This window comes from Asterias amurensis, chromosome 11, assembly GCF_032118995.1.
Source record: "Asterias amurensis chromosome 11, ASM3211899v1".
In the NCBI taxonomy this organism is placed as follows: domain Eukaryota; kingdom Metazoa; phylum Echinodermata; class Asteroidea; order Forcipulatida; family Asteriidae; genus Asterias; species Asterias amurensis.
In genome coordinates this window covers 17,340,752-17,354,496 of record NC_092658.1, presented here as the reverse complement: position 1 = coordinate 17,354,496, position 13,745 = coordinate 17,340,752, and the positions used below count along the sequence as shown (strand labels likewise).

At 40.1% G+C, this 13,745-nt stretch overlaps 1 protein-coding gene across 1 annotated transcript; it reads left to right on the top strand.

Moving 5' to 3' along the window:
* The first annotated feature begins 18 nt into the window (after window positions 1–18).
* LOC139944426 (protoheme IX farnesyltransferase, mitochondrial-like) lies at window positions 19–12,259 on the top strand. The gene is made up of 7 exons (XM_071941443.1): window positions 19–280; window positions 1,513–1,709; window positions 3,592–3,928; window positions 4,190–4,314; window positions 4,762–4,832; window positions 5,605–5,837; window positions 6,536–12,259. The coding sequence occupies exons 1-7, from the start codon at window positions 214–216 to the stop codon at window positions 6,946–6,948; spliced, it is 1,443 nt and encodes a 480-aa protein (XP_071797544.1). The 5' UTR covers window positions 19–213; the 3' UTR covers window positions 6,949–12,259.
* The last annotated feature ends 1,486 nt before the right edge of the window (window positions 12,260–13,745 follow it).

Below are 13,745 nucleotides of genomic sequence, written 5' to 3'. Positions count from 1 at the left end.
ATAATTAATAATGTTACAAAATATATTGCATTATTTGTGTGTAAAATGTTCAATAAAACCGTCGTTTAGGAAGAAAGGATACCCTTTTTATAACAAAAACAAATTTTAAACATTTAAATTAATATAACTTTCCGTCCAATGTAGTAATTTTAGAAGTTTGTTTCAAAAGTCAATACGTTTCGCCTCACCATCTTTCGTAACGATTGATGAAAGATGGCAACTTTTATTGGAAAGACACGACCGTTCGTTTACCGGCGTTTATCAAATCTGGGAAAATGTGGTAAGCATATCGTTAAGTTATTTGTATACATGAAATAGCTATTTGAAACATATTGACATTTTGGTAAGTTTAGTTGTGTTTTATTACACTAGCACAGTCGGCAACAACACTGCAGATAATAACATGTTACTTATAAATAAAACTTGACTACGTGTGTAATGTCACGTACATGATGTTACTTATTGTCCTAGCCCCACTTGTTTTTGTGTGTCCACAAGGCTATTAATAAGGATTCAGCTAGCCTTGGCCACACAAAAGTGGGGCTATTAATTGTCCTTGCTCTATTTGGTTGAACCTGGAGGTAATGAACTCAAATTCATAAACTTGAACTGAATGAAATTTGGATTGAAGTTTTTAATAAGAGAATCAATCAATGTGTGGCGAAGAGGTTTTCAACTATGGTTTACATGTATACCCGCCGAGGCCCGGTTCTTTATAATTTTACCGAGACGAAGTTGAGGTAAATTATCAAGAACAGGCCTCGGCGGGTTTAAACCACTAGTTGAAAACCGATTCAACACACTTTGATTCCCATTCATAAATACATTTACGGTCAAAAGACATCAACACTTTTGGTCAAAAAGTTAAATAACTGCTAAAATTATAATTGTTTGTGATTTCTTTCAACACAACACCCCTCCAGCTATGAAATGGTAAGGCCCTCGAGTAAACAAACTCCTTATAAAAATAAGGAGATTGCTGTGCGCGTCACGCGTATCGCGTGATGTGGTGAAACGATTCCAGCGGGTTGCTCTCGACCAATAGGAATGAAGAAACTGTTTTTGTATAGATAGGGCCTACTAGCAAATGAGGCAAGGACAAGTTTGTCGTTGGTCCACAACTCGACCAGTTGGACAACTTGAAGGTTGATACAACTGAATGGTTTGGCATGTTTGGAGCCGGACAACTCAACGAACAGATGGCCAACAACAAGACAATTCGGCCGATGGCTGCAGTATAGGCCTACTTCTTCTAGATTACTTCCTTTGTACTACACACAACCAAAACACAACCAAACATTGTATTCATAATGCTAAATAAAAAAATTAAATTAAAAACATCTTAAAAAAATGCAGTCGCAGGTCACGTTTTTTTTTTACTTCTCATGTTCAAAGCTTTATTTTTTGGTCACCAAGCGCTGTACCCGCACTTAAACAGTACAATGAACAGACGAACTGCTGAGTCTTAATTTATGTATATTTTCCTCCATATTTCTTCACTACAAATGACAGAGCTATGTCGCCTTCACAGTAGTTCGGGGTTAGGCAACCAACCAAAAGTCACAATGTCTATACACCAGTATGCATTGACAGTTCTTCCCCGGTACTCTGGATTACTGAGTAACCTGCTCCGAACCCAGTCAAGGCGCTCGGTACACCTTTGTGCTTCACTGTCGCAGAAGGTCAGCAAAAAAGATCGAGTTAAGCAGGTGAATAATAATGAATTTTGGTTTTACCCATCAAAAAATACACTGGTTTGTGTGTAAGCACTGTAGCTTTCCCAAGCTCTTTGAAAAAAAATCAAAGGCATATTATTCGAGAGGGATTCCAACTGACGACCTTTGTAGTTCTAGACTGTTCAGTGTCTTGCCAACTTTGACCAAAGCATGTGAATTCTTAAAAAAAATGTATTGCACATAAATCACAAGGAACTTGATGACCGATTGAGCCCAAACTTCCACAGGTTTGTTATTTTATATGCATAATGTCGGGATACACCATGTGAGAACACTGGTCTTTGACAATTACCAAAGGTGTCCAGTGTCGTCAAAGAATGATGCAGATTTCTCCTTTTATGGAGTACAATATGAAACTATTAAATATACTTGATGTGATCTGAATGCAAACTAGAACTTTCTCTAAATTAGTCCTTACAAATTGTGTAAAACAAGATCACAATAGTTTTCATGGTGTATGTTTGAGTATTAGTTTTATCTAGTGTGTACAAACTTATTCTTTAACTATGTTGTGGTCCAATTGTAGAATCAGCTTAATTATAGTTTGGCCCTGACCAACTGCAGTTAGGCCTGACCAACTGCAAATGAAACTGACCAACTGCAAATGGACCTGACCTACTGCAAGTGGGCCCGTCGAACTCCAAATGGACCCAACCAACTACAAATGGTCTGCCCATTTGCAAATGGTCTGCCCATTTGCAAATGGGCGGCCCAACTGCAAATGGGCGGCCCAACTGCAAACTGGCGGCCCAACTGCAAATGGGCTACCCACAAATGTGCATGGTCCTGCCCAGAAGCTTTGGCACAGTTGTTGTTGGTGTTACATGGCAGCCGATAACGAGGCAATGTCACCGAAGTGAAGCAAACTAACATTCTACCCATGTTGGTGTATTATGTTGTGACAACATTGGATAAATATTGCAAAAAATTGCTTCGGTTTCTGTTTGGCTGCCGATGTCGAGCAATCGTTGGTTGTGTGTCTGAAGCTAATATTGGCAGTAAGTGTGAAGTTGATGTTGCACTAATGTTGCTGCACAGTTGTTGTTAGTGTTATATTTGAAGCCGATAATGAGGCATTGTCGCCAAAGTGTAGAAAATAAACATTTCTACCCATGTTGATGATATTTTTGACAGAGAAAAATGCCGAAAGTAAAATTACTGATTTTTTCCCCAATTTGTTGTTTAATTGTCAGATTTTGATTGTCTTTTGCTGTTAAATTATTTGTCAATATCCCCCACCTGCCCATCACTTGCCCATTCAAAAGCTATTAGTTTATTAGTTACCTATTAGTTTATTACAATGTATACATGAAAACAATAGCTTTCACTTATGAAAATATCAGGGTCCGAATTTCAGATGCACAAATGGTCCATATAAAGAATATGCCACAAGCTAAGGATTTCAGTGAGGCTATATTCAACCTCTGCCCCTTTTACCTGACATTTGCCTTGATTAAAAAAATTCTGTACAGTATCATTTACTTTGCCATTTTCCATTGAAATGACGTGCTCCCAGTTACCCTTTTTCATATTGTACGACATGGCATTTGACACCTTTTTCAATAATTTTTCATTTGATTTGAAACTTTACATGGTGGAAGTATAACTAAGAGAGGTTTGCGGTAATCTCTTTTTGAGTAGTGTTGGTTCTGAAAAGAACTGGTGGTTAACGACTCAACGTTTCTATCACATCAGTATGCTCTAAACAGGCTCTAATCATCTTCAGGAGAATTAATATTGTTGAGACCCAGCTCTTGCCTCACTTGTACAAATTCATAAAGTGCCCTTGCAAAAATAAAAATGGCCTTCATGTTTATTCACCCAAGCCCTGAATTGACTTCCTTTCTCATTGAAGTTAACAAACAAATATGCATCGTCTGACGGGCCTCAAGCACAGCCTAGGCATACCTCAGACTACCAGCAGTCAGCAAGCATCCATCCTTCAAACTCGTCAGAATCTTCAACCGTCACCGATCAAACCCCTGCTGGTCTGGATCTCCACCAGCGTGTGGAGACAGCCATCCAGAGCACCCTCGATCATGTCACTCCATGCCCAATTGAGCCAAAGGATGGGAACAAGGGTGACACGGAGGAGGTTGTAGAGGTCAAAGAGGGTCAGTGGAAGGAGCAGAGTGTAGCAGTTAGTCAGCTCCCTTCACTGTATCTACAATTGTCAAAGAGCAGACTCACAGGTAAATTGTAGTGAATGATGTATACTCCCAATGTAAGTCTGTTTTGAAATATTGTATGTTAAAGCGCCTTGAGCGTCACTGAGTGAAGGATATGCGCGCTATAAAAAGAAGCCACTATTATTATTTTTTTATTTTTTATTAATATTATTATTACCTTTCCTGCTCAGAAAATGCCAGCATGGGAAGACAGTAGCTGCTTGTTAAATCAGTGCGTTGAATTGCAATGGTCATTTTAGTTTGGTTTATTTGATACTCCTGCAGGTTTAGTGGTTATCTCAGCGTTAGCAGGCTATGGAATGGCTCCCGGGGTGTTTGAATTGTCAACATGCGCCCTCATGGGACTAGGAACCTTCATGACGTCCTGCTCAGCTAACACAGTCAATCAGGTCAGTGTACACACTTTGGACTTGTGGTATTACCATCCTTTATTCAGACTTGTTGCTGGACTGTATAGAAACCTTGGTTGAAGTTGTTTTTCTGATATGGTAGTTGGTGCTACGAAAGCTCGTGTAGATATTTATTTATTGTTTGTTAATTATTTAAGTGCTACATTTTACTTTCCTCTTTTCAATTACCTGTCTAACATATCTACCCACCATTCATTTTCAATGATAAACAGGGCATATTTAAAGTGCCTTTAAGTTTTACGAGAGGATGCAAAGTGCTGGAAGATGAGAAAACCAGAAAACTGGGGGCGTCTCGAGGGTAGGGAGAGGCGGACATGAGAAACCCAGGTTACAAGTGTCAGAGAAAAGTGCTGTGATATCTTTGTGTAAGAGCTTTATACACATGCCTTCACTCAATATGATTGTTATTATTGTTTGCCCTTGCAGTATTTTGAAGTACCTTATGATTCTCAGATGGCCCGGACAAGGAATAGAGTCTTGGTTAAAGGACTGCTGAGGTAATATATTTCTTTTAACATTCACAATAGCTGTCCCAAAGGCAAACATTTGGAGGTACTCCTCATAGTATACAACCTCATTTTTTAATTCGATATTCTACTTCACTGAATACTTAAATGGTGTTTGAATTGGTGGCTACAGCTAGTGCTACAATTGTTTCAAAGCCCGTCGGACACTTAAGTGCACGATGATGCGGAAATCTAGCGGTAGCCAAAGCGGTAGTCGCTAATTCTGATTGGTCCCTGTTCAAAGGCAACTAGGTGTCTTTCTACAATGGCAATTCCTTGGTTATAATTAGCTCCCTTGCTCCCTCGTCATTAAGTCAACACTTTGATTGGCTTAATGAGGGGGGGGGGGTGGCAGGCCTGCCATGTCATTTCTGAGAGGGCAAGGCCACTTACGTTTTGCTAAGGGCACCTTAAAGTCTATTGACAACTATTGAAGGGGCACCAGACCAGGTCAACAGAGGCCATGGTCTTTGTGTAACTCCAGACCTGGGCCCAATTTCAGAGCTGCTTTAGCAGAAAATATTGCTGAACGGTTGTCTGCTAAACATAAATGAGCAAGAAACCATTCACAAATTGTACATGTGACGTGGTAATCTTGTTCTGCTAAGCATAATTTTGTTATGCTTAGCTACTCTCTGTGTATTTCGTACTGGGGTTAATAATTTATTGAGTAACATTTGCTACTTGGCAGGGTTGAATTTTCACAAACGTATTTTCCACCAAATTATTTGCATTCACCAAATTGTTTTGATGTTCTTGACAGTCCCCTCCATGCTGTTGGGTTTGCTTCAGTGGTTGGTACGGCAGGAGTAGGCATCCTGGCACTGGCTGTCAACCCATTAGCCGCAGCCATAGCCGCAAGTACCTGGGTTCTTTATGTGGGTGTGTACACCCCGCTGAAGCGGCTAAGCATCGTCAACACATGGGTTGGTGCCGTGGTCGGAGCCCTACCTCCCGCCATTGGCTGGGCAGCTAGCACTGGAGCTCTAGCACCAGGTAGGTTTCTATTAGACCCTTCCCATGAAATATGCTAAGTACATGTGTACATTCACAGATGCCATACAGATGTGCACTAAGCAGATGCACAATTGCGACTGCGTCACGCAGTCATTAGACGCATTACAAAACAGTGTGATATTCCCCAATGTTCCCATTTCACAAAATTTCATTGTCTGCTCCCCCAATTAGAAACAGTACAAGAGTTCTCAGGTCTCATGCACAAGTTTCTTTAATCGTTCCTTTTTGCAATATCACCCCTAACAAACATTCCACAATACCTGCTCTAACAAAACTCATGAATGCCAAATAATAATAAATATCATTTGTATAGCGCTGTCCATCAAAGCGCTTTAACATTGTCTGAAAATATGTGTTTTTAATTTAGGCTTGACTGAGCTGATAGAGTACGAGCCACAGTGGGGCTTAGTTGTGGTTTACAATCCTTACCTTCTTGTTCGCTCCTCATTTTGTATTGCTTAAGCCACTAGGATCCTGTGTTGCTGTATTTCGTAATTTTATCATGTTTTGCACACATACATTCAGGGTATTTATAGAGAGATGCAACATTTTGTGCAGTTTTAAATATGTATCAGACAACTGCTACATTTTGGTTACAATGAAGTGTAGCTACATTTTAAGGATTTAGTTTTGATTTATCATAAACTTAAAGACTGAGGTATGTCTTTTTTTTTAAGGTGCCTTGTTGATGGCTGGTTTCCTCTACTGCTGGCAGTTCCCCCACTTCAACGCCCTGAGCTGGAACCTCCGCAGTGATTACTCCAGGGGTGGCTACCGCATGATGGCCACCACAAACCCTTCCCTCTGCCGCCGTGTGGCCCTCCGACACTGCTTCGCCATGATCGGGCTGTGCACCCTGGCCCCGATGCTGGACCTCACCACATGGGCATTCGCCCTGGACTCTCTACCCCTCAACCTGTGGCTGACGTACCTGGGCTGGAGGTTTTACCAGAGGGCGGACAGCAAGTCGGCCAAGCAGCTGTTTAAGTTCACATTGCTTCACCTGCCGTTGCTGATGCTGTTGCTGTTGATAAGCAAGAAGAGTCTGTATTCTGGTGGGAGTGTAGAGGCCATCGCTGGAGCATTATGATGAGAAATTTGTCAGGTTAGGAGGGTTTCACTAGCAAGGTTTTAATCGGAGCGAGTACCCTTGAGGAATTACCTAGGAAGGTTTCACAATGAAGGTTTCCCTAAGAGGATGTCACTAGGGAGGTTTTCCAAGGAAGGTTTCCCGAGGAGGAGTCTCCCTAGGAGGAGTCCACTAGGAAGGTTTCCCAAGGAAGGTTTCCCCAAGAGGAATTCACTAGGTAGGTTTCCCAAGGAAGGTTTCCCTAGGAGGCGTCTACTTGATGGTTTCGCAAGGAAGGTTTCCCTGAGAGGAATTCACTAGGAAGGTTTCCCAAGGAAGGTTTCCCTAAGAGGAATTGACTAGGAAAGTTTCCCAAGGAAAGTTTCCCTAGGAAGGTTTCCTAAGGAAGGTTTCTCTAAGAGGAGTCCAGTAGGAAGATTTCCCCAGTAAGGTTTTCATTTGAGGGTCTCCCTAGGAGGAATTTTCTAAAAAGTTTCCCAAGGAAGTTTTCCCTTAGAGGAATTTTCTGTGAAGATTTCCAAAATGAGGGTACCCTAGGCGGTTTTGCTAAGGAGAGTTTTGGGGAATGTTACCCTTGAAAGATTTTCCTAAAATGAGTTCTCTAGGGAGGTTTTCCTAGGAGGGTTTTTACAAAATACAAAACACATGCAACTGTCCATTTCACTGAAAAATGTGTGCTCAATTAGAGCAATCACCCTGCAAAAAATCTAGTTTTGAAACATGTAGTACTGGATTTTTTCCAAATAATTTGAACAAAATGTTTTCAATGACTGCAACTGAAACGACGAACATCATGCACGTGCAAAGTTTGGAAAAGTCATTTTTGCACTTTCCGTATGCGGAGCGTGACACATTGACACTGTACGCATAATGCAATATAAAAAATGAAAGTAGGTTATAGCTTTTTATACCACCCTCCAGTTCGAGTATCTGATTGGTAGATTAGCGTGAACGGGAAGATAAAAAGGGTACATTAATTCCAACCATCTTGTTTTTCAATTTTCGTTCATTCAAACTAGACAGTCATCAGCTCATCTTACTGCAGTTTATATTTGTCTCGGAAAAAACAAACACAAAACATTTCTTTGTTTTCTTAACCAACAAGTTGCAATGAAAAGCAATTGACATTATATTACATATTCCTTTCTCAGGGTGAGTAATGATGACTTTTTAACCCCTACATGTATGTTTGAATTTTTGCATATTTGAATAATTAACTTTTTGCGTATCGCAAGCATATATAATTGTCTCGACGAGATCACCAAAAAACACACAGTTTTCTCTATTAAATAATGTTATAATTAATATTTTTGCCGCAGGCAATGCAAAATGAATTGGAATCTGTGAAAGTTAACTGATAATTTTAAGATAAGTTTATTGTCAGTGTTCAACAAAGAGAGTCCTGTGTTCCACCTTTGGGGGGGGGGGTTCGTGATGTTTGGGGGAATTTGAATGGCTATCTACTTATTGTGCTAAGAATCATGGCATGGAGCAGTATTTTCTCAACATAATTATTTCTATGAGTCTTGAATAGTGGACAATAGGTGGCAGCAAACTTGGCAGGTAAATCCAGTGGTCCCAGAAAAAAGTACCGTATTTTCCTGCGGATAAGACGCTCGGCGGACAAGGCGCAGGACGCTAAAATGACCCAAAAAAATTCAAACGTCAGCAGACAAGGCGCACCGCCGCACAAGGCGCACGTTTAACCTCACACAAAAGAACACCTGGCGCCACCCGGTGTCGATACATTGACTTAAAGACGTAATTTGTTGCCTTTGAGAACCTACGTATACCGACCTTTATCCAATCAGCCAACGCGGTATATTGTTAATAACATAAAGTTCGGCCCAATCAGCGGGCAGAAACCATGGTCCACGCACTGTCTGAAGTTAATTTTATTTGCAACGTGAACACAATGCCTCCCTGGACATCCGAAGTCCCGCAACGAGGATCCTTGCTAATACAGATACATTGCAACGACAGACGGACGTAGCGTGTTTGTAGTAATGTATCGTACGGCCAGGATGTCGCTGCTTGCACATTAATATACACATGTACACTGTGCATTGCGCTGCTCAATCTCGAGATTGCACAACAGATGTTGGAGACACGTGGGCACCGTATTGAGCGATGTTCGCCGACGGGTTGCGCTACACCCTCGCATTTGCGCTGCCTGGAAATGCGCCAAAATTCACACGTGACTGTGCGGATCCAAAGCATGCCCAGACATAGCCTGACCGTATACATACGCGGTCAAATTCCATTGCGGACTTGAGAGCAGTGACTATTTGGGCATCTATGTCACTGCACGTTCAGTGTATCCAATGGGAATCGCTGGATCTAGCGGCAGGGACCCGTCTTTATCCTTGCGGATAAAGACAGGGGCCCAGTCTAGCCCAGACACGTCGAGTCTTGTCTCAATGCGTTTATTGCTCGTTCGCGTAATTTTTACAAATAGAGGGCGTTTAACCTCACGCTATTACATCGTTCCAAAACGCCCTCTAGCGTTCAATTTTTCTTGTATTTATTGTCACACGCACAGTCACAACGACTATAGGCGTGATATTTGCTTTTGTGTTGCGTGTTATAGCCCTCAGAACGGTTGCGTTTTGGGGCTAATTTTCTGTGTCATTTTGAGAGATTTTCGAGTCTGAACTTGGACATCGTTGATTTTACAGGCAAGTTTCATGCAAGGGCAACCATCATTTTCACAACCATTCCTACCCGAAGTTTTGAAGCAATAAAATAGTTCAATAAAATAAATTCTTCCCTAATTTTTTTGGGCTAGTGTTGTATTATTTTATTTGGCATTCCAAACAAATACAAATCATATCCTAGTTCTCATAATACTTGTTAAAAGCAAACGTCAAAAAAGAGGCAATAAATATTCAGCCTAAAGCACACTTCAGAGATCGTTGTTCTCTACAATAAAAACCCTCAAAATTTACCACACAATAGCGGTTGGGTGAATGACGTGTGAATGAAGTTATTGACTGTCAATCGTTTTCGGAACGAATACACGGCCACACAGAAAAACGTTTGTACGCCGCCGACGTGTGTTCCGAAAGCTAGACGCTTTGCGGCATTAATGGAATGAAAGAACGGTCATGGGGAATAAACACGTTGCAGCATTGTTGGAATAATCGGACCGTCTGGGGGATTGCGGCATTGTTCGAACGAAAATACGGTCTCAGTGTCTGAATAGCCTTGTTCGACCGCATTATGGAGTAAGGATTCTTCACACAAAGATCGTTGATTTGAACTGGACATGTAGGTATTTTTTATTTCACGCAGTGATCATCAAAACAAAAATCAATCGTCAGCAGACAAGGCGCACCGAAAGATAAGACGCATCGATGTTTTTGGGGTCAAAAAAGTCAGATAAGACGCGTCTTATCCGCAGGAAAATACGGTATGTTAATTTTAAAACAACAAAAAATCAAATAATTATGGTATAATTACTTTTATGGTTGAAACATTTTCTTTAAATGCTTTTGCCTGAAATGCCAGTTAAAGCCATTATACACTTTCGGGACAGAAAGTTCACAGATTTACAAATAACTTACATGTACAGGGTTTACTGAAGGTAATAATGGTGAATAAATTCTCTGGAAGTATTATTCTATGAAATGCTTTTCTTTTTGAGAAAACATTAAAACAATTATCAATTCTCGATAGCGAGAATTACGGATTTATTGTAAACACATGTCATGACACGGCAAACCGTGCGGAAACAAGGGTGGGTTTTCCCGTTATTTTCTCCCGACACCGATGACCGATTGAGCCTAAATTTTTACGGGTTGGTTATTTTATATATAAGTTGTGATACACGAAGTGTGTGCCTTTTGACAATACTGTTTACCGAAAGTGTCCAATGGCTTTAAGTAAATAAGTTATGATTATAGGTGAAACAATTTGTTTTGATCTAGCTTGACCAAAACTTGACAAAATTATACCGATGTTGTCCTTGGCTTTTACTGCAAAAGAAAATCCCTATGTAAGTTTATTGCACTAGAGCAGCACATGTTTTGTGTTTCTGTCTTTTGTCATTCGAAATGACCACAGTGGATGTTGCCTGAGGTTGTTACATGTACTTTTTAACTACTTTATTGTGGTTTCTGGCCAAATGCTAGTGATAATACATGTGGCTTGGACCAGCAAAACGTTAAGTCTCAGGCATATTTGAATGTCCGTGTGGCTGTTCAACTTTCCGCCGTGTTCAGTTTTCCGAATGACCAAATACGGCAACATTACGTCATGCGACGCCTGCGCACAGCAAGCGAAAGAAGTCAATTGTTATATGCTTTACTGAGTCCCGGAAAACTGAACACGGCGAAAGACTGAACCGACACAACGGGACCAAGTTAATCCAGCAGTCTCCCATAACTGAACAGCACCAATTTTAAGAATGATTTTTCTAAAGACCTGTCCAGCTGGATTGTGAAAAGAAGATTAAATGTAAATCACAGCAAGCACTGTCATTCATGTCATTTTTATTTGTCTCTTTTTATGATTTGCATTTGATTGGTAGCATTTTAAAACTTGATGTGTGTTTTTATTTTTATTTCATTTGCTAAAGGTGCCTTGTAATCTGTTTATTTGAATTTGGCTATTATTTTCTCAAGTTGTATAGTATACAACTAGTTTCTCTGGAAATAATGACAAAACACAGAGGCCCTTTTCTTATCCAAGACAATTTTAGATTGGCACTTACTGTACACCACCGGAACCCGAGGCCTTGGCGGGTTTATAACATGATTTGAGGGTGACTAGTTGATATTAGCTCCTTGAGGTGTTGGAAGTTGACAAACTAGTTCTCGAGGGGAGCTAATGATCGACTAGTCATCCGAAATAAACAATGTTTTGTTTTACTATACTCCATACATATTCAGTTAACGTTGTAAGTAGGAGCAAGAGGAAATGACGACTGAAATAAAATGCATTCTGGATAAATTTTTTCATTAACTCCTTTTTTTTCTTTTTTTTCTGCACTTCATGAACACAAAAGCTGACTATGCACGTTTATGAACACCAAAACTGAGAGAATCTGTTGTGATTCATTAATAAACACAAGGAAGGATACACATGGATCTAGCTCAACCCATTATTGTGAAGCGCATGACAAGTAGAGTAGTGTCCGGGGATGACGTCACACAATGGTAATGCGCATGACAAGTAGAACAGCTCCTGGGAGCTTTCTCCTTGTCACGCGCATATACCGCGTGCGTGAATACTCACATGTGTGTTTGGTAATTAGCAAAATTAACACCAAGCACGTGATTATGGATGGACTAATGAAGGGGTTTTAATGTTTGTTATGCACACAAAATTGTCACCTGCCACAATCAACCACTTTAAAGAGCAAAATTTATTTTGAGAACAAGAGTTTTTTTGCAAGGTTTATTTCTTGCTCTATGGTTTATTGTCCTTCTTTCTGTTGTTATTGATTCCCTGAACCATGGAGCAATTAATTAAACTAGCTTGAACCAATGTATGAACTAAGCAGTGTAAAGTATGGCAAAGACTTATAATCTATGATGTTCAATGATTGCATAAAGACCCTTAAAAAGCATTTTTTTCACGTTTTGGGGAAAAAAGTCTAGTTTTGAGGCAGTACTGTCACAATACGATATAATTGCCCAAGTTTTTCTCACCAGATATGAAAAGACCAATGTTGGTCTTAACCACAGCCGAAAGGAAAATTCTGAGACCCCTGGCAAGTTGACATTTTGGGGTCCAAAAATAGGGTAAAAATGGCGATTTGCAAGTTCTAAAAACACACTGTAATGCACGATGCAAAAATAGCACAAGGGTGATGTTTAAAGCATTAATTTTTTTTTCTCAAGGAAGGCCAAGAATGATACTTTGTAGTGATATACTAGCTTTTTTGAAATAATTTTGCATTTTGGTTGGGTGGAGTTGTAAATATGAGCTAAAAACTAGTTTTTCAGACCCCAAAATCAGCCTAAAATGGCAAAAAAACAAAATGAGCCGTAACCATGGCAACAGGCTATATATGGAATTGAAAATGCAATTTTGTTTACTTGCACCCCAAGGCCCTTCCACCCACAAAGTATAAAAAAAATTCATTTTTTGACTGTGAGCAACTATGTCAACTATTTACCTGAACTGACTCTTAAGGCCCAAAATTATCCTAGAAGGACACATTGCAGGAAGCAGACCCAAAGGTGGACCTGAAAAAGGTGATTTGAAGATATCAAGCACTTCTGCGATGAGGCTGACGAGGCAGCAGCTAGGACATAAACAAACAACAGAGACCTATGGAGACGCATGGGAAGCAATCTCTGGGACCTCAGGAGGACGGCTTTATTAATGAATGAATGAATGAATGCATGAAGGCATATGGACCCAACTTTTCTATGGCATCCATATTGGCCTTGAATCAAAATTGAAAAGAACTCTTTTCAATATTTATTAAAGGCCTATTTTTATGGACCCATCTTTACTTTAGGCCTATGGACACACCTTTACTTTTTATTAAGGCCTATGGACCCGTCTTTACTACCGTATTAAAGGTCTATATACCCGACTTTATTTTTATTAAAGGCACCGGGAAATAGGATTTTTTTCTTTTAAACGTAAGAGTATATGTTTATTAACAATAAAACAATTTTTTGAGTAATTGTTTGTCACAATTTATATGTTAAAAAAAATTAATTAAGTGACTGGGGGTTGACTCCGCCTACCCCTTTTGTGACGTATGAAAAGGAAGACATTGCCTCGATCAAACATAGACCCCCCTCGATGCGTAGATAAACACACGTGCAAAAGTACAT